General features: G+C 44.4%; 1 protein-coding gene across 1 annotated transcript in view; it reads left to right on the top strand.

Annotated features, from left to right (window-relative positions):
* Nucleotides 1–11,312: 11,312 nt before the first annotated feature.
* RANBP9 (RAN binding protein 9) overlaps nt 11,313–25,741 on the top strand; it is a 92,010-nt gene continuing 77,581 nt past the window's right edge. The window contains exon 1 of the mRNA XM_054490103.2: nt 11,313–12,225. Coding sequence (XP_054346078.2) covers nt 11,643–12,225 — 583 coding nt within the window. The 5' untranslated portion in view covers nt 11,313–11,642. The remainder of the gene's footprint in view (nt 12,226–25,741) is intronic.

Below are 25,741 nucleotides of genomic sequence, written 5' to 3'. Positions count from 1 at the left end.
TTTCGGATCTGCCGCAGTGTTTATAAACATGGGTTTGCACAACCACAGGAAGATAAAGAGGGGTGTATATATTTGAAGAACCTGATCACAGCTTGTACATTTAGCTTGTACAGTCTAACTTGTACATTTAGACTCACATTGAACATCCACAGTCTTAACTCCATTTTTTTTTTTTTTGAGACGGAGTCTCACTCTGTTGCCCAGGCTTGAGTGCAGTGGAGCGATCTGGGCTCACTGCAACCTCTGCTTCCCGGGTTCAAGCAGTTCTCCTGCCTTGGCCTACCGAGTAGCTGGGATTACAGGCACCCGGCACCACGCCCAGCTAATTTTTTGTATTTTTAGTAGAGATGGGTTTTCACCATGTTGGCCAGGCTGGTTACAAACTCCTGACCTCAAGTGATCTGCCCACCTCGGCCTCCCTAAGTGCTGGGATTACAGGCATGAGCCACTGCGCCCCGGCCAGTCTTGACTCTTTAGAAGCAATGCAGAAGGCTGTTTTGCCATAATTTTACCAAGCGCTAATAGCATCCCATGTGTGTTAAGGTTAGTGCACTGCATGGAAACATGTAGCCTAGCCAACCACTCAACAGCCACACATCAGTGTGGCTTTGTTGTTCTTCAATCATGTAGACTATTCAAATTATACTTATTGAATTTTATGAGATGACATAATATTGTTTCATGAGATTTACAGTTTAAGGATTCAGAAATATCTGGGCCTCTTAAGAATGTCAAAGATCTATTATCTATGAGAAGTTTTCATATAGACAATGGCATAAGGCACATATGGGGGACTGTTGGTGATATTAAGAGCCAGACCGGTAATTCCACAGACAATGCTACCTCTCTTTAAATAATTGATGCCTGTTTCAAAGTTAAATATTTGCAAAATAAACTAATTGCAGCTGAGGCAGAAAAATACTAAAAAAGTATTTTGAAGCCATTTTATTCTTTATGCTGCCTTTATTTTTTATTTTTTTATTTTTTTGAGACAGAGTCTCGCCCCGTCACCCAGGCTGGAGTGCAACGGCGGGATCTCGGCTCACTGAAACCTCTGCCTCCTGGTTTCAAATGATTCTCCTGCCTCAGCCTCCCGAGTAGCTGGGATTACAGGCGCCCACCACCACACTCAGCTACTTTTTGTATTTTTAGTAGAGATGAGGTTTCACCATGTTGGCCAGGCTGGTCTCGAACTCCTGACCTCGTGATCCGCCTGCCTTGGCTTCCCAAAGAGCTGGGATTACAGGTGTGAGCCATTGCGCCCGGCCTATGCTGCTTTTTAAGATACAGATGTTCTGACATCTTTGAAATATTGCAGTTTTGGGAAGTCTCACGTATTGCTGAGCATATTTTTCCCAGCATATCTTTGAAGGCACTTAAGGAAAACAAATGAAAATGTTTTTTAAAAATTCATTACTAAGCATAAGATAGTATATGACTATGGTGAAAGAAATAGTGACTTATGAAATAAATTGCTTTACTAAACAACTTTCTTTTTATGTTTACTTAGATTGCAAATTAGGCCTTGTACTTTCTTTGAGGACCATGATGATAAGAAAATCTTTGTATCAATTATCTCCATGCTGTAGCCTAGATATAAAGAAACTTAGATTGAAGAATTCATTTTACTTGTAAGAATGGGTTACATTCTTACAATAGGCTGGACAATTACTTTTCCTGGGATATTAGAAAAAAACCTGGCCAAGTGTGGTGGCTCATGCCAGCACTTTGGGAGGCCGAGGCGGGCAGATCACCTGAAGTCAGGAATTATAGACCAGCCTGGCCAACATGTTGAAACCCCATCTCTACTAAAAATACAAAAATTAGACAGGTGTGTGGCGGGCGCCTGTAGTCCCAGCTACTCAGGAGGCTGAGGCAGGAGAATTGCTTGAACCCAGGAGGCGGAGGTTGTAGTGAGCCGAGATTGTGCCATTGCACTCCAGCCTGGGCGACAAGAGTGAGACTCTGTCTCAAAAAAAGAAGAAAAACCTATGGCACTTTTTGTCTCTCTTACAACACTATTCATATTCTACCTTGAAAAACTGGTTGTGTAAGTCAATTTCCTACAAAACTATAAACCAGTTGAGGGTAAAGATGTTAGTGTCCTTTAAAAATGTTTTCCCCTATGCTTCCTAGCACTGTGCACACACAATAGGCATATAATAGGCACTCAGTAGATGATAATGAATGGAATGCAGCCTGCATCTTGGGGAACTAGGAGGCTAACCCACAGTGGGTTGGCGAGTTATTCTCCTCAATGATATCTGGCACCTTGGGGAGCTATTTATCATTTTCTTAAAGAATGATCATTTTCTTCTTTTTTATTTTTTCTATGCTTTCTATTTTTGTCTTTCATCTTCCTTTCTTCCTGTTTCTTCCCTCCAAAGTATGCCTTTGGCTGCCTGCATGATATTCCAGCCACTGCACCCATAGGCATTTCCTAGACCTGCAGGGGGCATTCCCTGGAGTTCAGAGACATTCTGGGGTAGGCTTCCCATCCCATGATTCCATCAAGAACTTGGTCACTATAGCACCAAGGGAGGAAATGAATTCCTGCTATCTGTTCCCTATAGTTACTCTATTTTTGCTTTTTTTTTTTTAGACAGAGTTTTGCTCTGTAGCCCAGGCTGGAGTGCAGTGGCACAATCTCGGCTCACTGCAACCCCCGCCTCCCAGGTTCAAGCAATTCTCTTGCTTCAGCCTCCTGAGTAGCTGGGATTACAGGTGCATGCCACCATGCCCAGCTAATTTTTCTATTTTTAGTAGAGACGGGGTTTCACCATGTTTGTCAGGCTGGTCTCGAACTCCTGACCTCATGATCTGCCCGCCTCAGCCTCCCAAAGTGCTGGGATTACAGGCGTGAGCCACCGCACCCGGCCTCTATTTTTACTATTTGTTTATTTATTTATAGTAGAGATGAGGTCTCCCTATGTTGCCCAGGCTGGTCTCAAACTCCTGGCCTCAAACGATCCTCCCACCTCAGCCTCCCAAAGTACCAGGATTACAGGTGTGAGCCACCATGCCCTGCCGTTACTGCATTTTGAATGCACTTTTAATGTCACCATCAAGAAACAAGAAAGAGGGTCAGGCAGGTGGCTCATGCCTGTAATCTCAGCACTTTGGGAGGCCGAGGCGGGAGGATCACTTGAGGCGTAACAGCAGCCTGGGCAACACAGGGAGACCATGTCTCTTCAAAAAAATTACAGAAAAAGTCAGCCGGGTGTGGTGGTGCATGCCTGTAGTCGCAGCTACTTGGGAGGCTGAGGTGAGAGGATCACTTGAGCCCAGGAGGCCAAGGCTGCAGTGAGCCATGATTGTGGCACTACACTCCAGCCTGGGTGACAAAGTGAGACCCTGTCTCAAGGAAACAAGAAAGAGGAGACACAGAGATCAGTATGGATGGAAGGATGTGAGTTCTGGCAAATGAGGAAGGGCTACAGTGGACTAGAACAAGCAGAAGGAAAATTAGGAGGAAAATCAGAAGGAGATTGAGAGCCTATTAATTTGTCAAAAAGTCATTAACTTAGGTTATTTCAGCCCAAATTATAATTTTTGTACAAATTCTTCTAGAACAGATGATAAAAGTTTCCTCTAAATTTAACTTTTGGTTTTTCACATAGATTTTACTTCATGAACACTGAATTATAACCACTTTTATTCACACATGAATATGAAATAGTATATTTATGTTATTCCATGTGGTCCTGCAGACCCTTTTCACCCTGCACCCTAAACCCCAGGGATGCAGTCTCTTGGTTTGTGGTAAAACAGCCAGCACCCCCCTCGTGTTCTCTTCAAGACAGCATGCAAATTCTGATGCAGAGTCCTCCCTCACTAGACCTTTGTCTATCTGCCCATGGACTCTGGAACACTTGTTTCTAAAGAGCATCAACTGAGGCTGGGTGTGGTGGTTCCTGCCCATAATCCCAGCACTTTGGGAGGCCAAGGCAGGAGGCTCCCTTGAGTTCAGGAGTTCGAGACCATCCTGGGCAACATTGCAAGACCCGTCTCTACAAATTAAAAAAAAAAAAAAATAGCTGACCACCATAGCATGTGCCTGTAGTCCTAGCTACTTCAGCGGCTGACGTGGGAGGATCCCTTGAACCCAGGCTCTGGAGACTGCAGTGAGCTATAATCGGGCCACTCCAGCCTGCGGGACACAGCAAGACCTGTTCTCCCAGTCCTTGCTATTCAGGGGCTAATCCATGGATCAGGAGTGGCAGCAGCCCCTGGAAGCTTGTTAGAATATACTCTCATTTGGCAAATCCCCACATTCAAGTCTGAAAAGCACTGCTCTCTAATTCATGTGTGCAGTCGGCCCTCCCGTGTCTGAAGGTTTGCAACCTTGGATTCAACCGAAGACCAAAGATGTAGTTAGACCTATGACTGTTCTGTCTGTCCTGAACAGACTTTTTGTTCTCGCCATGATTCCCTAAACAATACAGTATCACAACTACACAGGATCACATTATATTTAGTAAGTAATTTAGAGGTGATTTCAGTATACAGGAGATGATGTGGGTAAGTTACAGGCAAATTCATTTTATTATCCAAATTTTTATATAACATCATGTTATTTAAGAGACTTGGGCATCTATGGATTTTGTTATCCACAGTTTTTGAAACCAATGCCCTACGGATACTGAGGCAACAACTGTTAATTATCTCACCACTCTGTATTAGTCCAGTCTCACATTGCTAATAAAGACATTTCTGAGACTGGGTAATTTATATAGGAAAGAGGTTTGACTCACAGTTCAGCATGGCTGAGGCGGCCTCAGGAAACTTACAACCATGATGGAAAGGGACACAAGCACAACCTTCTTCACATGGCAGCAGCAAAGAAAAGTGCAGAACAAATGGGCAGAGAAACACCGTTGTGAAACCACCAGATCTGGTGAGACCTATCAATCATGAGAACAGCATGAAGGCAGCTAACCCCATGACTCAATTACCTCCCACTGGATCTCTCCCACGACACATGGGGATCATCGGAACTGTAATTCAAAATGAGAGTTGGGTGGGGACACCACCAAACTGTCCGAAACTGATGGGTTCTTAGTGCCACTGACTTAAAGAAAAACCAGACCCTCCTGCTGACTGTTTTTAAAGGTGGTGTGTGTCTGGGTTTTCTTGCTTCTGATGGTCAGATGTGTTCAGTCTTTCTGGTGGGTTTGTGGTTTCACTCGCTTCAGGAGTGAAGCTGCAGACATTCGTGGAGAGTATGACAGCTCTTTAGAGGTGGCGCATCTGGGGTCATTCCTTCCTCCTCTCCAGAATCGTTTAATTTTTTGTAGTGAGTCAGTGACCACACCAGCCTCGAGAATGCAAACGCAGACCTTTACACTGATTGTTATAGCTCATAAACACGGTACAAGACCACACAACAACTACCAGCAACATTTATTACAAACAACAAAACAACAACCCCTTCGCAAACCTGAAAGAGACGCAAGCCTGTTGCTACAACTGCCTGGGGCAACCTGCTTTTGTTCCCTTATCTGGCCCCACCCACATCCTGCTGATTGGTCCATTTTACAGAGAGCTGATTGGTCTGCTTTACAGAGAGCTGATTGGTCCCTTTAACAGTGTGCTAATTGGTGCGTTTACAATCCCTGAGCTAGACACAAAAGTTCTCCAAATCCCCACTAGATTAGCTAGACACAGAGCACTGATTGGTGCATTTACAAACCTTGAGCTAGTCACAGGGTGCTGATTGGTGCGTTTACAAACCTTTGGCTAGACACCGAGTGCTGACTGGTGTATTTACAATACTTTAGCCAGACATAAAGGTTCTCCAAGTCCCCACTAGATTAGCTAGACACAGAGCAGTGATTGGTGCATTTACAAACCTTGAGCTAGACACAGAGTGCTGATTGGTGTGTATACAATCCTCCAGCTAGACATAAAAGTTCTCCAAGTCCCCACTAGATTCAGGAACCCAGCTGGCTTCACCTAGTGGATCCCGCACCGGTGCCACAGAGCTGCCTGCTAGTCCCGCATCGTGCATCCGCACTCCTCAGCCCTCGGGCACTCGACGGGACCGGGTGCCATGGAGCAGGGGGCGGCGCTTGTCGGGGAGGCTTGGGCAGTGCAGGAGCCCATGGGGGTGGGGAGGCTCGGGCATGGCGAGCTGTAGGTCAGGAGCCCTGCCTCGTGGGGAGGCAGCCGAGGCCCAGCGAGAATCCCAGCGCAGCGCTGGCAGGCTGGCACTGCTAGGGGACCTGGCGCACCCTCCGCAGCTGTTGGCCCGTGTGCTAAGCCCCTCGGTGCCTGGGGCCGGCAGCGACGGCCGGCCGCTCCGAGTGCGGGCCCTGGTGCGCCCACGCCCACCCGGAACTCGCGCTCGCCCGCGAGCGCCGCGCGCAGCCCTGGTTCCCACCAGCGCCTCTTCCTCCACGCCTCCCCAGAAACAGAGGGAGCAGGCTCCCACCTCGGCCAGTCCAGAGGGGGGCTCCCATAGTGCAGCGGTGGGCTGAAGGGCTCCTCAAGCGCGGCCAGGGTGGGCGCCGAGGCCGAGGAGGTGCCGAGAGCGAGCGAGGGCTCCCAACATGCTGTCACCTTTAAAACCATATCACTCTCCAACTATGTTCACTGAAGAAGTAGATTCCATACTGCTGTTTTTGTTTGTAATCCTTCTTGCCTCTTTTCCTCCTTCCCTGCCCAGAGAAGACAGGACCCAGGGTTCCAGCATAACAGGTGCTTAATAAATGCTGACTGAGAACTTTCCCAAACTTGGACCCTTTACTGCTATAGTTTCCTAACATTGTTCAGCCATTTGCCATCAATTTGAATTTGCCACACTCTACGTGCAGAAATATCCTGACTCCACTCATGTGGCATCAGGCCGCCTAGAACACTGGAGTGCAGCATGCATTGTGGGTAATAAAATGAATTTGTTGACTCCTAGGATTTCATTGCTAGTGACTTGGCCTTCGTTTTTAGTGTTGAAAATGGTTTATAAGGAATGTTGATGTAATAGTCTGGAACAGGGATCACAGGCAAGCCTGTAGGCCAAATCCAGGCTGCTCCCTATGTTTGTAAATAAAGTTTTGCTGGATCACAGCCATGCCCGTTTGTTTATGTATCATCTATGGTTACTTTCAGCTATAATGGCAAAATTGAGTAGTTGTGACAGGTAACTATGTTCCACAGAGCCTAAAATACTCACTATCTAACCTGTTACAGAAAAAGTTTGCCGATCCCTGGTCTAGAATCCATATTTGATGTGAATGTGGCAAGTGCAGTTCCCCAGGGTTACTGGAAGTTATAAGGACCCTGTATGAGTCAGTTTCCAAAGACGGCCTTCAATGATCCTCACCTTCTCGTGTTCATGGCCTTCTATAATCCCCTCCCCTTGAATATGGGATGAAACTAATGACTCACTTCTAACAAACATACAGCAAAAGTGATGGGATGTCACTTCCGTGGTTGGGTTACAAAACACTGTAACTTTTGTCTTGCCACGATTGCCTTCTTGGCTTGCGTGCTTTCATGAAGCAAGCTGCCATGTTGAAGGGGCCCATGTGGCAAGGCATCATGGGCCACTTCTGGCCAATAGCCAACAAGAAACTGAATCCCTTAGTCCAGCAGCCCTCAAGGAACTGCAATCAATGAGTGCGATAACCACATCAGTGAGTGCGAAAGTGGATTCTTCCCCAGTCAAGTCTGGAGATGACTGCAACCCCAACTGACACCTTGAATGCTCATGACAGACCCTGAAGCAGAGGATCCAGTGAAGTTGTGCCAGATTCCTGACCCACAGAAAATGTGTGATAATAAACATTATTTTAAGCCACTAAATTTGAGGATTATTTATTCTGCAGCCATAGATAACCAATCCTGACCCTAAAACCATACTGTAGATCTTGGCACACATTGCCATAACATTTTCCAGTACCCAGAAGGATACTGTCATGGGCATTGACTGAAACAGGCTGGTCAGCATCTTACCTCTTTCCTAGTATCTTTCCTAGTATGGAAAATCCTCTACTGTGGGCACCAGTGGCCCTTTTCCACTAGGGCAATGTGTCCTAAACATTTTCATGTTATGCCATGCACAGAAAATAAGATGCGTATGGTACTCTGTGAATGCACAAGACTGCTCGCTGTTGGAAGGGACCAGTTCTGGAGGTTGTAACCACTCAAGGCCCACCCTGAGCTGAAGTTATCAATAACGTAGCATCTCTGTAACCCAGTCACCGGATAAGCTGGGAATCTCTGCTTGCTGGTGTATTCTGGCATGGGCACACAATCTAGGCTTGGTGACTTTGAAACTTGAGTGAGTGGTGTAAAGGCTGGAGGTCAGAGAGATGAGAGTCCAGGTGGTGAAGGTGACATTTGGCAGTGATTTCTATGATCAGTGCTGGGGTCCAGGCCAGTCTATTTATGCAGCCTCTCCTCCTTTGGCCTTTGTCGGTTTTCAGGCCTGCTTGTCCAGCCTTCTGGTCAATTCTGAGAACCATCTAATATCTTTCCAGTAAGTTCCTTTTTTGCTTAAGAGAGCCAGAATTGGTTCCTATTGTTCGATACTGAGAAACCCAGCAGATACAGATACTGGGTAATATTAGAGTAATACATGGTAAAGATCGAAAACATAGGTTCAAGAAGGGTGTGGATATGTTCATGGCCAATGGATTTTTACTATTTACATATCTATGTACAATTCTATTATTTTCATAATAAAAGTACATTATTTTTAATAATGCGTTATAATTGTCCATTATGGAAACATTTTACAATTTTTCCTTCATGTCTTTTTGGTAATGATTTTGGCAGTGCTATAATTATCATATTGCCTCTTTTCATTTAGCATATCATAATCATTTTTCTATGTCTTCAATAACATATTTTTAAGAGGCCATAAAATATTTGTTTCAGGCTGTGCTTGTGCAAGAAGCCTGGAGAGAGTGGGTCTGAAGTTTGGCCCGAGATCCACTAAGTCAAGAGGAAGGGGTGCCTTTTTCTAATGGCTTGGCCTCTTTGGGCACTTCCACTGCCCAGAAGGGATACCTTAAAAAAAAAAATGGCACGAATGTGCTATATGTGCTCCTGTAGCATAACTCCACTGAGTGGGGTATGTGATTATTTCTTCCAGTCTCTTCAGGTTGGGCATTTGATTTGCTTCTATATTTAATCTACCATTAATACTTCTTGTTGAACATTTTTCAGGCTAAAGTATTTTCATATTTAGATTGTGTTGTTTGGCTTTTTGATAGATAAGTCAAAAGGTATGAACTCCTTTATGTCTCCTTATAAATATAACCAAGTATGTAGCTTTCCAAAAGGACGTTATCAATGTTCTCTATCTCCTTCTATGTGAGAAAGTACCCAATTCACAGCATCCTCCCCCACAACTGAAATCATTAATTTCTTGATGGAGAACCACAAGTCCCCCTTAAAAAATGCTTCCAACAAAATGTTAGACAATTCTATTCCTTCAGCTGTTCCTAAGATATGGAAGGTTCTAGATAGTTCCTAAGTGTGCTGACAGAAAAAAAGTACATCTTCGTAAGTTTTTCAAGAAAGTTTAATGAGGTCTGGAGCCCATTTATCCTACCATGGCTATCGTACATTTAAATAGAGCTTGGTTTACATTGAACTCATTGTTACTGAAACATAAACGAAAGTGTTAGAACACTGTAAATACAGTGACATCATGTGATTTAAAGTGCAGTGGTTTAAAAAAAGTCATCAAACAGCAGGTTAAAATTAATGGATATTTCTATCAAAGTACAACAGAGGCCAGGCATGATGGCTCACGCCTGTAATCCCAGCACTTTGGGAGGCTGAGGTGGGTAGATCACTTGAGGTCAGGAGTTCGAGACCAGCCTGGCCAACATGGTGAAACCCCATCTCCACTACAAGTACAAAAATTAGCTGGGTGTGAGCACATGCCTGTAGTCCTAGCTACTTGGGAGGCTGAGGCAGGAGAATCGCTTGAACCCGGGAGGCGGAGGTTGTAGTGAGCTGAGACCACACCACTGCACTCCAGCCTGGGCGACAAAACAATAACAACAACAACAACAATAATAATAATAATAATAATAATAAAGTACAACAGAACATCTAGTTGTCTGGGTAACTGAGGGAGAAATTAGGCCGAATGACTCTGTTATTTGTTCTGGCCAGATAATCTTGGCCTTAAATCGCCTTTGGCCTACCTTCTTCAAAACGAAATAATTTTCTCTTCGGCAAAACATTTCCTATTTGACCAAATGATTACCATCATATCTTTGGAAGCAAACAAAATATCAGAATTTACATCATATAATTTACACATGCAAAGCCCGATTTTGCCAGCTAGGGAGGGATAAGCTAAACAAAGGGAACTGGTGAAAACAAAGTAGTAATGTTATGATGGGTCAGAGAGCAACACTTGGCAAGTTGTGCCAAATTAGTCGACGAAGCACTCTATTGGGAATTGCAAAGTAGGAAGTCCTATTTTTGACTCTGCTGACCTCAGTAAATATTTCCTTGTTTTAAAAATGGGCATAATTTTGTTACCTAAGAACCCTGTTATGAAAATTAAGGAGTCTATAAAATGTTCTGACGTCTCTAGAAGCCCTTCCTAAACACACACTATAATCTTGTATTCATACAGTGCCTGCTCCTGCTTTTTGAAGATATGCCGGTCTTTATTAATGACACGTTTTACCACTGTTAAGTTCACTGTGAGTCCTCGTAAAATTAATTAATGAAATAGTCACTATTGTAAGTGGGAGACTGCCTTCAGAAATGGTTTCTACTGCCCATATGGTCAACGTTACGGAATTAAACACTGTGAAGTACCAAAGGCAATGCGTTCCTCTTTGGAGGGAGGCGGCAAACGGGAACGGGACTGAGGCGAGAGCTAGCAGCACTGCGCGGGTAGCCTGAGCCGCTCCGCACGCCCCGGGCCGACGGGTCCTAGAGCGCCCCGGGGCCTGGGCCCGCGGCGGCCCCAGCGGGGCTCGATTACTCTCGCCTGGGCAAGAAGCGGCGCCTCGGCTCGGAGGAGCCCTACGGTGGGGAGGTGGGGCGACGACAACAAAAAGAAGTCAAGTGGGAGGGGATTCGCCGGCGAGAAGGGCGACGGCGGCCGCCAGGAGGGAGGAGGCGGACACCTCCGAAGGGACCTGCGGCGCCGGGAGCCCAGCGATCCTGCCCACGAGCGACTGGCGGGCCCGGGAGGACGCCTCGCGGCGCGCAGCCGGGAGCCCCGCGGCCCGCCCCGCTCGCGAAGCTCGCGCCTCTCTCGCGCCTCCGTCCCGCCCCCTCGCCTAGCGCCGCCCGCGCGCAGCGTCTCGCGCCGGCCCGGCCCGCCCGCCGGGAAACAGCCGCGAGAGCAGCGGCCGCGGCGGCCGCCAGCGCGCCTTCCCCTCCCGCGCTCCCGCGTCGCCCCCGCCCTCGGCGCCTCGTCCCCGGGCCGCGCGCCCGCGCTCCGGCCAACGTTCTCTCCCGGCCTCCAGGGCCCGCCGCCCACTCCCACGTCTCCGAGCTCCTCAACCGCCGCGGTCTCCCTGGACGCGCGGCCCGCCGCCTGCTTCCGGGGCGGGCGGACTGGGCGCCTGGTGCCGGCGGCCGCAGCGACAGCGCCCCCGGGAAGCAGAGGAGGAAGGAGAGAAGAGGTGGAGGTGGCCGCAGGCTGAGTCGCGGCCGGGATGTCCGGGCAGCCGCCGCCGCCGCCGCAGCAGCAGCAGCAACAGCAGCAGCAGCTGTCGCCGCCACCGCCGGCGGCCTTGGCCCCAGTCTCCGGAGTCGTCCTGCCGGCGCCCCCGGCCGTCAGCACCGGTTCCTCTCCGGCCGGCTCGCCCGGCGGCGGCACGGGCGGCGGCACGGGCGGCGACGGCTTAGGGGCCGCGGCGGCCGCCCTGCTCCTCCACCCCCCGCCGCCGCCGCCCCCGGCCACCGCGGCCCCGCCGCCCCCGCCGCCGCCCCCGCCTCCGCCTGCCTCAGCGGCCGCCCCCGCCAGCGGGCCGCCAGCTCCCCCGGGCCTTGCAGCGGGCCCCGGCCCGGCCGGAGGAGCCCCGAGCCCAGCTCTGGTGGCGGGCAGCACCGCCGCGGCCCCCTTCCCGCACGGGGACTCGGCCCTGAACGAGCAGGAGAAGGAGTTGCAGCGGCGACTGAAGCGCCTCTACCCGGCCGTGGACGAACAGGAGACGCCGCTGCCTCGGTCCTGGAGCCCGAAGGACAAGTTCAGCTACATCGGCCTCTCTCAGAACAACCTGCGGGTACACTACAAAGGTACTGGGCGTGTGTCCTGCGGTGGGAGTGGGGCACTGACCCGACGTGGCCGGCCGCCGCTGCGCCGCTCTCGACCCGCCCCCGACCCCCGCCCTCGTGGGCTCTGCCCTCGGAGGCCACTCGCCGCCTGTTGTGCTGCTCCGGGTGGGCGCGGGGGTCGCGGTGAAGGGTCCGAGGGTGAGGGGCGAGATTCTTGGAAGAGGAAGGTGAGTAGAATACCCCAGGGTAGAAGGAGCTGGTAATCCTAGGCCAGGAGCAGGACACCTTGAGGGAATCCGGGATGACAGGACAGAACTGGCTTTCTGATTTCCCTGGGAGATAAATCTTGGGGCTTGGGTAGAGGAATCCATGGACTCGGAGTTGGGTTACATTGTTCTCCAGGTGGTGGGTCAGGCGTTCTCCTCTTACAAGGGGGGAAGAGAGGCACGATTCTGAGGTATGATTTCTAATTAAGAGAGAACAGGAATACACAGGGGAAGGAGTAATCAAAATTAGGCCAGAGATTGTCTAGGGGGACAAAAGAACAAGGGGCCCAAGTTTGCCATCAATATATCTTAGTAAAAGCAACCGAGACGGTAGGAGAAGGGAACCCCAGGAGCACCCTTTTTCTTAGGGGAGCAGAAACCTACCACTCCCGATTGGAAGTGCCCTGTACAGGTCCTTAGGTGTTGATATTACATGAAGTCTTGTTGAAAACGAAGATGGAACAAAATGCAGCTTAGTATTTTGAAGAAAATTGGCTTATGTTTTACACCTGCAGTTAAAAACAACAACCTTAGGCTTGTGCTTGCTCCTTTCCTCCCTCACCTACCTCTCCTAGCTTAAAAAAAGCTTGAAGCAAATCAGTTGTATATAAAATTATGAATTGCTATGGGAACTATTGAAATGTAGCCCAATTTAATAGCATGTATCAAGTTTACTTGTGTGGAAGAAAAAAAAATCAACCTAACGTATCAGTCTGTCTGGAAACAAATCCAGGGTTTTAGGCCCCAAACCTAAAGCAGGAGCTTTTGCATTCACGGCAGCCTCACTTTGATTGGCAGTAAAGGGGTCTACTCAGATCCCAGTGACATGTATATAGAGGGGATAAACAACCTTGTGGTTAAATTCTTAACTTATACGGGACTGAAATTTGAAAAGAAGCTTGATAAGTAAGTTACTATTTAATCAGAAAGGCGAATGGCAATAAAAATCTACCAAATGATTTGGCTGCAAAGAATCACGCACAAAAATAGGCCTTGTTGAACATTCTTTTTATTCTTGCCATACATCCAAAGAAGTACTTCTAAGTGTTATCCTCCATAATCTAAACGTCTGAACATTTCATTCACAATACCAAATCTTTGTTTTTTCTCAAGTTAGGACCTTTTGTTAATTTCCTTGTGAAGTATTTCAACTTTTATGTTTTAATTTGTGTGAACGGTGCTATGTTATGAGGTGTTTACTTCTGATCTGGCTGCCAGAAAGCTTTTGTTAGATGTGACAGAATTTTATAATTTTAAATTTATGGTTGACAGTAAATAATTTGCTCATAAAGTCAGAGTCAGTGTAGATGAACAAAGAATTCTAGATTTCCTGAGTTCTGCAGTCGTTTGTGGTTTGTAGATATTTTACAAGACTGGGCCTCAGTTTCTTCCTCTGAGTGGTGTGTAAGTTGAGCTGGACGATTGGTAAGGAAGTTTCCAGCTCTGAATTTCCGTGATGTCTAAGATTCGTGATTACTGTTTATTTAGTATTGTAAGGTGTCTTGATTAGTTTTAGTCTTTTACATAAAATTGATGATTAGGTCAGAGAAAAATACACGTTTATGTGAAATCAGTTGGAGTTTGGAATATTTCTGACACTGCTGTCTCAGTTTTTATTCTTGGCTTCTTTATTACTTTCTGTTGTGTAATACTAAGATTCACTTTCTGGGAACATAACTGTTTTGTAAACATAAATCATTATTTCTGGAAGAATAGATTTTGTTGTTATCCTTTTTATTTTCTTTCCCTCTCTTCTATCTTCCCTTTGTCTCTGTCTTACCCCTTGTCAGAAATAGTCTTTTTCCCTTTCTACTGCCTCTTCCTCTTGTTACTGTAGACTGTGTGTGTGTGTGTTTTCCGTTGTTACTGTTTTTTCTGTGTGTCTTCTGAGAGGACCACGCCGATTGTAGTGGGCAACTCTGTCCCAGTAGCAGTAGTATTAGCAAAGGAGAAGTATCATAGAGAGTGGATAATACTTTAAAGTCACAGAATAAGAAGAGCGAATTTTTATTTAACCTATCATTGTGCTGCATTGATTTTACCTATTATAAGACACTTTTAACATTAAAAACTACTATTCATATACTCGTGTATTGCAGAATTTCAAAAGAGTGATTATAATTATTTTCCAGAATGACGAGAATTTTCTTTATCTTTGAAATAGAAGTATTTTGCTTTCTTTTGCTCCAAAGGTATTCTGGTTTTTTGTTGTTGTTGTTCTGGTGTTTTTTTGTTTTTTTTTTGTTTTTTTTTGTTTTTGTGATAGGGTTTCAACTCTGTTGCCTTGATGAAGTGCAGTGGTGCGATCATGGCTCATTGCAGTCTAGACCACCTAGGCTGAAGGGATCCCCCTGCCTCGATCTCCCAAGTAGCTGGGACCACAGGCTCCTGTCACTATGCTGGGCTAAGTTGTAATTTTTTTTTTTTGTGGAGATGGGGTCTTACTGTGTTACCTGGGCTGGTGTTGAATGTCTGGGCTCAAGTGATCCTCCCACCTTGGCTTCCCAAAGTCCTGGAATTACAAGCTCGAGCCACTGTGTCCAGCCTGCATTCTGTTTTTAAGATGTTCTTCAAAATTGAAATTATTGCTCTTGGAAGCAGTATTGTTCCTTAAATGATTTGAAGAGATTAATGTTAAATAATACTGGACATGCAGATAAGGTTGATTGGATTGCAGAGGAATAACAGGGTATGTATAGTATATGTGAAATTTTTTGAAAGGCCTTTTGCTTAGCAGTCACAGAACAACTATTGAAAAACCCAGGGATAGCCCCTCTTATTTTTGAAATTGTTGTCGGTATTGAATAAGTACAAATGTGACAAGTTTAGACTTAGTTATAATAACGGGAAAATAATTTTAATGAATATGACAATGGATTTAGTCTAAATGTTTCAACAACAGATTGCATTTTTATACTTTTCTAGTTATTACCACTATTTGGATATTTTATAGAGTGTTTTATATATACACACACTAGTGGATCTGGACAAGATCCTGGAATTTTCATTTTAAATTTTAGAGAGTGGTAGAACCTGGAGGTTAGATCTTCCCAGTCATAAGTAAGTCAGGATTGAAAATTTTCACTAATTCCAGATTTAGTGTTCTTTTCACAACACCATAGTATTGCGTCTTTAAGTTCATATGAGACTTAATTATCTCAAGTAGATAAAATCCTGTGATCACATTTAGAACTTTTAAAGAATAGTTGAGATTGAAAATACTTACTCTGGGGCAAAAAGGTAACTGGAATACAGTGCTTCAGAAAAGTCCAGACACCTTGATTTTACTGATTTAGGACAATTTAGAAGAAATGCAAGATAAATGAAAGTTGGGAATTATAGGAAGCAATGAAATAGTGAATTTCAGTGAGTGTGGTGGCTTACGCCTGTAATCCCAGCACTTTGGGAGGCTAAAGTAGAAGGATCGCTTGAGCCCAAGAGTTCTAGACCAGCCTGGGCAACATAGTGGGACCCCAGCTCTACCCCTAAAAATTAACCGGGCTAAGTGGCACACACCTAAAATCCCAGCCACTTAGGAGGCTGAGGGAAGAGGATTGGTTGAGCCCAGGAGGTTGAGGATTCAGTGAGCCATGATGCCCTGGGTGGCAGAGTGAGACCCTATCTTAAAAAAAAAAAAAGAAATAGTGAATTGCAATTTTTTTTTTTTTTTTTTTTTTTTGAGACAGAGTCTTGCTCTGTCGTCCAGGCTGGAGTGCAGTGGTACAATCTCTACTCATTGCAGCCTCTCCTGGGTTCATGCAGTTCTTCTGCTTCAGCCTCCTGAGTAGCTGGGATTACAGGCACTTAGCATCACGTCCGGCTAATTCTTGTATTTCTAGTAGAGATGGGGTTTCACCATGTTGGCCAGGGTGGTCTTGAACTCCTGACCTCAGATGATCCGCCTGCCTCGGCCTCCCAGAGTGCCGGGATTACAGGCGTGAGCCACTGCGCCTGGCCTGAATTGTACTTTTTTTTTTTTTAAGATGGAGTCTCGCTCTGCTGTTGCCAGGCTGGAGTACAGTGGCGGCATCTTGGGTCACTGCAACCTCCGCCTCCCGGGTTCAAGCAATTCTTCTGCCTCAGCCTCCTGAGTAGCTGGGAATACAGGCGTGCACCACCACGCCTGGCTAATTTTTGTATTTTTAGTAGAGAGGAGGTTTCAACATGTTGGCCAGGATGGTCTCGACCTCTTGACCTCGTGATCCGCCCGCCTCACCCTCCCAAAGTGCTGGGATTACAGGCGTGAGCCACTGTGCCCGGCCAGAATTGCACTTTTTAATTGAAATGTCATGAACAATATCTTAACCAAATAGGTTGAACTTTTTTTTTTTTGAGACTGAGTCTCACTCTGTTGCCCAGGGTGGAGTGCAGTGGCGCGATCTCGGCTCACTGCAAGCTCCACCTCCCGGGTTCACGCCATTCTCCTGCCTCAGCCTTCCAAGTAGCTGGGACTACAGGTGCCTGCCGCGACGCCCGGCTAATTTTTTGTATTTTTAGTAGAGATGGGGTTTCACTGTGTTAGCCAGGATGGTCTCGATCTGCTGACCTAGTGATCCACCCGCCTCAGCCTCCCAAAGTGCTGGGATTACAGACGTGATAGGTTGAACTTTTGTTATACTTACTCTGAGTTTCCCACCTGTACCGCCAGTCATTAGCCCTTGAACACTTCCTAAATATAATTGCTTATCTAATTTCTTGCACTTTTTAAGGTTGAACAAATATTTCAACATGCTTGCTTACAAGTACAAATATCTGTTAAGCATTATGGGGGTGATATAAAAATGTTTTTTTTTTTTTTTTTTTTTTTTTTTTTTGAGACGGAGTCTTGCTCTGTCGCCCAGGCTGGAGGGCATGGCGCAATCTCCGCTCACTGCAAGCTCCGCCTCCTGGGTTCAGACCATTCTCCTGCCTCAGCCTCCCGAGTAGCTGGGACTACAGGCGCCTGCCACCACGCCCGGCTAATTTCTTTTGTATTTTTAGTGGAGATGGGGTTTCACCGAGTTAGTCAGGATGGTCTTGATCTCCTGACCTTGTGATCTGCCCGCCTTGGCCTCCCAAAATGCTGGGATTACAGGTGTAAGCCACCGCGCCCGGCCTAAAAATGTTCCTTAAAGTGAAGGAATTGAAGAATTATTTGACAAGATTTTGGGAAATTAGGTTTAAAAATGCCAGTTGATAACTGCAAGAATCAAGTAAATCTAATAATCATGCAGAACAGTAGACAATAATGATGTATATTCTTTTTTTTTTTTTTTTGAGACGGAATCTTGCTCTGTCGCCCAGGCCGAAGTGCAGTGGTGGCACTATGTCAGCTCACTGCAACCTCCATCTCCTGGATTCAAGTGACTTTCCAGCCTCAGCCTCCCAAGTAACCGGGATTACAAGCGCCTGCCACCACGCCTGGCTAACTTTTGTATATTTAGTAGAGATGGGATTTTGCCATGTTGGCCAGGCTGGTCTGGAACTCCTGACCTCAAGTGATCCGCCTGCCTTGGCTTCTCAAAGTGCTGGAATTATAGGCGTGAGCCACTGCACCCAGCCTAATGATATATATTCTGCTAGACTAGGCAATTTATATGTGTTTCTCACTGTTCATTTCTTCATTTATTTAATGAGCTTTTAGTGAATGTTTACTTTGTGCTAGGTTCTGGACACTCAAAGGTAGAGAAGATACTGTCATTGAATTCAGAGAGCTCAGAGGACATAAAATAGAGTAGTAAGGGAAATATTATAGAGAGTACTGTGGAAGATAGGAGGAGCGTCTAACTCAGGCTGACATTGGAAAGAATGAAGGAAGTGTAGGTATCAGGGATAGCTTCTTGGAGGAGTCGAGGCTAGTGGTCAGTCTTAAAAGATGAGTAGGATATAGGAGAAAGGGAGGGGCTAGATGTTGCAAATGAAGGAAAAGCAAAAACATGGAGAATTACTTTATGTGTCTGGTTTTACAAGCAATTTTGGGTTGGCATTTAGAGTATGTGACAAGGAGCATCTGGGAAAAGATCAATTAGGAGGCTTTTTTTTGTTTTTGTTTTTTTCTTTTTTGAGGCAGGGTCTGGCTCCGTTGTCCAGGCTAGAATGCAGTGGTGCGATCTAGGCTCACTGCAACCTCTGCCTCCCGGGCTCAAGTGATCCTCCCACCTCAGCATCCTAAATAGCTGCAACTACAGGCACACGCCACCACACCCAGCTAATTTTTTGTATTTTTTTGTAGAGAAGGGGGTTTTGCCATGTTGCCCAGGCTGGTCTCAAATACCTGAGCTCAAGGCATCTGCCTGCCTTAGCCTCCCAAAGTGCTAGGATTACAGGCAGGAGCCACTGTACTGGCCCAGTTAGGAGCCCTATGGAATATTTTGTTGAGTTTAGGTCTTATTCTGTAGGAGATGGAGAATCATCAAAGGATTTTAAATAGGAAGTGACTGGCTCATGTCTTCATTTTTGTCAGATTACGCAGCTGATTGGAAGATAGATTCGAGAGGTTACAGGAGTGGGAACAGCAAATTCATTTAGAAGACTGTTGCAGTAGACCATGTTACAATTGACCTCAGCTGGGTCAGTGGTAGGGACAGAGAAGGGCAGATATATTTGTGAGATATTTAAAAGTAATACTGAGAGGATATGAGGAATGATGGTGAGAGAAATCAAGGAAAGTGTTTGGGTTTCCAACTCTGTTAGGGTGATGTTTGGGTCTTTAGCTGTTAGGCTTTTGCAGTGAACCATGAATAAAATAATGATTGTGAAGAAGACTGTATTACAGTATAGTTGGAGATAAGTAAAAATGGGAATCTCAGCCCTGTGATCTGACTTCATGGAAACCAGAAGAAGCCAAAGAAACAAGCCTTACAGAAAGAACAGGAACAGGTCTTTTGGAGTTAAGGGGACTCTAAATGGTCTTAACAGTCATCACTTCATTCTATTCTATTAAAATGACTCAGCTCCAATCACTAGTTTCTGGTTGTTTTCTTATTTCTTTTCCCCTACTGACTGGCTTATCCTTTCCTTCCTATGTCAAATTCCTGAGAGACTTAACAGATTGGCCTGGCTAATTGCTATGATTCTTAGTTGGGCAGAGCTTTTCGTTACAGACTGTGTTGTGAATTGGTGGCCTTCAAGTCAGGTGCTAACCTGTGTTGAATCAGCTGCAGGAGTGGTGGTAATTATAAAATACAAAATACCCTGCTGGTACAAGGATAGTCTGGGTCTCACTTCTTTCAGTAGGGACAATGTGTGAGCCAGTTTCTCCTAGGAAGGGTTGGCAGTTAACCATAATTGGCCTGAAGCTTGGGAGAGAGGTCTAGGTCGTGACTGATTGAGGAGTCACATGTAGGTGGTAGTTGAAACTCAGAGTATTTGAGAGAGAGAGGGAGAATATGTAATAGAGTGAGAAAAAGCAGTGGGCCAAAGATGGGGACCCTGAAAAATGCCAACATTGGAAGACTGGAGGGAGCACAAAAGAAATGGTAGATCCCCAGACATCAAGGAGATTGGTGTCACAGAAGCTGAGCATGGGAGGGTGCAGTGGCTCACTCCTGTAATCCCAACACTTTGGGAAGTCGAGGTGGGAGGACTGCTTTGAACCCAGGAAGTTGAGGCTGTAGCCAGCGGTGATCATGCCACTGCATTTTAGCCTGGGCAACAGAATGAGACACTGTCTCAAACAGCCTCCCCACCCTCCCTAGAAATGAGGAAGTGATATTTAGTGTCTGTTGCAACAGATAGGTTTAGTAGGATAGGCACAGATAGTTTTCCACTACATTTGGAAATTAGATCATTGTGACTTTAGGGAGAGCAGTTTGAATTGAGTAATGGGACAAAAACCAGATTTCAGTGGGTTGAAAGAGTAAATGAAAGGACCCAGTAGAGAGGATAGTGAATAGAGATTATCCTTGAGAAATATAGATGAAGGAAGAGATTAGGCATTTCCTAGAGGAGGATGGAGGTTAAGGTAGGATTTTTTTTTTTCCTCTAATTTTTAATGGCTGATAGTGGAGTTACATTTTACCTAGGGTTTAGCTTCTAACGTCAGCATAGAAGATGAAAATCCTACATAACCAAAATTGTCCTTAAAAATTCCTTTGGAAAGTATTGTGTTAGAGACCACTGTGTCATTTCTTAGTCAATCTTGTTTTAATTTGGTTGTGTAGGTAAAACTGAAGCGACATAAATTAAATGAAAATACTATATTATATTAGTCCAAGGTATGGTGTTCCAGTAAATGTATACAAAATTTAATATTTTAACAAATAAAATTGATTAGCCTACCTGGTTATTATTACTATTTTTTCTTGAACAGAGTCTCACTTTGTCAGGCCGGATTCCAGGTTTAAGCAATTCTCCTCCCTCAGCCTCCCGAATAGCTGAGATTACACACACCTGCCACCATGCCTGGCTAAGTTTTATGTTTTTAGTAGAGGTGGGATTTCACCATGTTGGCCAGGCTGGTCTCGAACTCCTGACCTTAAGTGATCCACCCACCTTGGCCTCCCAAAGTGCTGGGATTACAGGCATGAGCCACTGTGCCCGGCCTTGTTACTACTTTTAAGGTAAAAAATTATATACCATCAACTCTGGTACATTACTGCCAATGATTTATATGTAGCACAGAGGCATAGAATTTGTGAAAAGTGTACATTTTGGGGACATTGTCCCTTTACAGATTGAGGGGAAGGAGAGATTAGAGAGGAAGATAATGAAATACAAGCTTGAGAGGCTGACAGAGAGGCTTCTAGAGAGGAAACTGGTTCCAGAGTCCAGAATGGTTGGTCTTGGAGAGGAGAGTACAGACTCTTCCTCTGATAATAGTGGAAGAGGTGAAGACTGCTATGGACATAGATCACTTTGTAATAAAAGAGTGGAGAATTGAATATGACCATAGCTAATGGCCTCCCATTTTTTTGAGATGGAGCCTTGCTCTTGTCACCCAGGCTGGAGTACAGTGGTACAATCTCGGGTCACTGCAACCTCTGCCTCCAGGGTTCAAGCCATTCTTCTGCCTCAGCCTCCTAAGTAGCTGGGAATACAGGTGCGCACCACCATGCCTGGCTACTTTTTGTATTTTTAGTGGAGATGGGGTTTTTACGTTGGCCAGGCTGGTCTCGAACCCCTGACCTTAGGCAATCCGCCTGCCTTGGCCTCCCAAAGTGCTGGGATTACAGGTGTGAGCCACCGCACCCAGCTGGCCTCCTGTTTTCTTGATAAGAGGCGAGGTACTTTGCTCATGAATTTGAGTAGAGGATGTAAAGCTTAAAGTAAATGATGAAAATGTGGACTAGCCATTGAGAGGAATAGGGAATAAGCTGACTGAACATTTCTAAAAATATTGTTGGTAGCATTGAGAGTGCTCAGTTGACATCATTAGTTCATAGCAGTGGCTGTTTGTAAGATTTTGGACTTTATTCAGTGGAAGTCAGCTGTCCAGTGTGGGAGTTTGGAAGGTAGATTATAATACTGAGAGTGTCATTTTGCTGGTTGGATATGATAGAAGGATGGGCGTATGAGGGAAATCAAGGATATTTGAGAGCTTTAAGTGATTACCATGTAGCCTGTCCTGGAAGAGGAAAAAGGGAGAAAAAAACACGAAGAGTTTGAGGAATTAGAGTTCCCATGATGTTGAAGAGGAAGTATAGATGAGAAGCTTTAGAAAGGGGATAGAACAGGATGGTGTGTTCTGGAGGAAGATACCGGTGTTTCTGCAGTCATGTCCTGAATGCGTGGCTGGAAAACCATGTTTTCCACAAAATCAGTGTGCTAAAAGTAACAGGACTTACGCGAACTATAAAGCTGGAGCAACCCCTTAAAACCTTGGGAACTTTGTAAGCATTAATCAGAACACTACAAAAATTACAGTCCTAGTAAAATAAAAGCCCAATTAAATTTTCACTGTGCCCGATATTAGAGGTGGCTTGGTCTGTTGCAGCTTTAGACTCTGGGTCTTGGGCTTTTGCTTCTTCAAAAAGGAATGATTGAAGTTAGAGTGGAAGTTAGTGGGAATAAAGAGGTTCAGGAATTAAAACGCGGGGAAAAAATAATTACACCTGAGTGTTAAGTGTGTGAATGTGCAGGAGAGATACATGTTGCTATGAGGGCTTGTAAAAAGGAGCTTCAACCAAGTTGGAGAGATTAGAGAAAGAATATTTGAGGAAGTAAAGCTTGAGCTAAGATTTAAAGTGTGAGTAGGACCTACTTAGGCTAAGAAGGAAAGGTGGAGGGAATAGCATGTGTACAGACTGGCCTGATCAATGTGAAGAATTGAAATAGTGCTGATGTGGCTGGAGCAGAAAGGAGGTGGAAAGTGCAGGTGGAGAGCAAGGCCAGACACGGTGTTCAGGAAGCGTCTCTTTTTACTAGGCCAAAGAGGAGGCTTTGGAAGGAGTCTTAGTTGTATTGAGGGCTGGTGACGCAAGGACGGCTGACTTATATTTCCGGGAAGGCACTGGCTGCATGTTGGCGAGTGGAAGGGAGTGGGAATGGGGTAGAATGGTTTATTCAAACTCTTTCCATCAGATTGTTTGAATAAAAAGAGCTAAACTTGCTAGCCTTATAATTAGGAAGTATTACATGTGTTTTCTTCTAAAGCCACATAGAAAACACTTATTACTGAGGACTTTGTAGTTTTAAAAGTTTACACTTTGGTAGTATGAGGTTGTTTTTTGATTACCACAGAATTTTAGGTAATAATAAACTTTCAGGTGATGAGCATTGTTAGAAATAGGCCCTTTGCTTCTGATATTACAAGTTTGAGCATCCCAAATCTGAAATTCAAAATGCTTTCAGAATTCAAAACTTGATTTTTTATTTTTTTATTTTTGGGACAGAGTCTCACTCTGTTGCCCAGGCTGGAGTGTAGTGGCGCTGTCAGGTCCCTGCAACTTCTGCCTCTCAAGTTCAAGCGATTCTTGTGCCTCAGCCTCCCAAGTAGCTGGGATTACAGGCACATACTACCATGCCAGGCTAATTTTTGTATTTTTAGTACAGACAGGGTTTCACCATGTTGGCCAAGCTGGTCTTGAACTCCTGACCTCAAGTGATCCGCCCGCCCCAGCCTCCCAAAGTGCTGGAATTACAGGCATGAGCCACCACGCCCGGCTCAAAGGAAATGCCCATTGAAACATTTTAGATTTTGGATTTTTGGATTTAGGATGCTCAGCTGGTAAGTATGTGCAAATATTGTAAAATCTGAAAAAAATCTGAAATGCTTCTGGTTACAAGCATCTCAGATAAGGGATACTCAACTTGGACTGGTCTCATTTAAGAAATAATATGAAACCTTATAATCTTGTGTTTAAACTTTTCCTTATACCTTTTACATCTAATTTAAATTTTAATTTAAACATGAAACAAATCTTTTTAGTTTTAACATTTACAGAATTTATCTGCAATTAGTGAATCATAACAAATATAATGGATACTTGAAGATTTATAACTGGTACTTTATAGTAATTTTTGCATAATGGAAAAGTGTATGGGATTTTAATTCATGCATGGATTTAATATATGTTTCTACTAATTTGGGGCAGGGTATATAATGTGTAAACATTTTATTTTTTTTTTCTGTAGGCCCACGACAGATTACAGATTTCTTTATTTCAAAAAGTGAGGTTAAATAATACCCATTTCATAAATGTTGAAAGAGAAAAATCCATACAAAAGCACCTAACTCTTTGAGAGACTGTTTACTTTCAAATATTAGTTTCTTTCTCTTTTCCCGTAGAAGTAGTCAGAATGGGACATGGGGATATGTGAAGTCATCCCCGAATGTTCATTGTAACTAAATCCTTCATGTGGGTTCAGAGCTCACTCTAGATCAGGTTTCTTGAATTTAAATCCCAGCACAAATCCTGGTTTGGAATTCTCTTTTAGAAGTATGACTTTGGGCGAGTTTCATTATCTTCCCTTAGATTCCTCAACTGTGAAATGATAATAGATAGTACCTACCTCATGGGGTTGTTTTGGACATTAAATGAGTTAATAAACTTAATGCTCTTAGAACAGTGCCTTTCACGCGGTATTAAATATATGTAACTATTATTTGTTATCAAGAATACTTTGGGATTACTTTATCCCTAAAAGTTTGGGTCACTCCCCTTAAAAAAAATCAGTGGATTTAGGACTGCAGTTAGATTTTGTTTAGATAGTTTTCTCTAGATTTATTTGTAACAATCTAATTTTTAAATATGTAGTTTCCATGGCCTTTTCTCAGGTAACTTAATTATTTGAACATATTTTGACTGAAAAATGTGGTTTACTGCCACCATAATTAAATATTATTAAAAAGTGACTAGTGCACAGATTTGTGCAATTCTTTTCTGCTGCTTAGCTCAGTGTAAATCTATTACCTGCATCATATGTTAAAGTAGTTTTGACGCATGTAAATATTGTTGGTTCCATTTTTGTCTTCCTAGCCAAGCTTGTTGACTCCTTATGGTCACTAGGCTAAAAGAACTTCTGCCCATAACCCAAGTTTTCATGGTAATGGAAGGAGTGGCAGAATTCATTCCATTTTTTTGTGGGGGGAGTAGGGGGTGTGAACATGTACTAATTTGCATTGCAAGTGTAAACTTCAGTGTTTAATAATAAGGCATGTGTTGGAAATTTTGTGAATTTGGTCAAGTGTGTGGTAAGGGAGGATATGATCTCATTCATGTGTGATGATTGTATATCTTAAGATACAATTTTTGACATACAAGAAGGTATTTAGTTTTAAAACAATCATGATAAATTTGAGGAGAATTCTGCTACCTATGAAGATAATTTTGTAGTATGACTGAAAGATTAATGCAAAGTTTGTATTGCATGGAGCATATTTAACTGGAACACCCAAATAATGATTTAGAGTATTGTTTCTCATGCAGTCCTTTTGGGGATTATGGAGACTTGTCTCACTCATACTCTATGAGTACTTTCTGACATGCTACTTCAACTTCTTTCTTTGTTCTTCATGGTTTTGTGGACGTATTTTCTCTTAATATTGTCCGCATGCTGGCTTTCAAGGGAATTTGTGTCTTGGGCGAGAGGCAGGGGAAGTGATTGTGAGTTTAGCAAACCCTATGGGATTAGAATTGAGGAATAGCTGGTTTAAAAAGTTTGAAAGCCATTATCTAACAGATTTTCTAAAATGTCAGCAGTGGCATGGTGTTATTTCTGTTGTTTAAAAAGAAAAAAATACATTTAGAAATTAGATGTATTTCTCAATAGGCTATTATTAGCCCAAGAGATTTTATGAATCAGCTTTAATTAATAAGACTATATCAAAGAACAAAATTGTAAATTCTTAA

Source organism: Pongo pygmaeus, chromosome 5, assembly GCF_028885625.2.
Source record: "Pongo pygmaeus isolate AG05252 chromosome 5, NHGRI_mPonPyg2-v2.0_pri, whole genome shotgun sequence".
Taxonomy (NCBI): Eukaryota; Metazoa; Chordata; class Mammalia; order Primates; family Hominidae; genus Pongo; species Pongo pygmaeus.
Note: the sequence above shows the minus strand (reverse complement) of the source record. Positions and strands in the feature narration are given on the sequence as shown.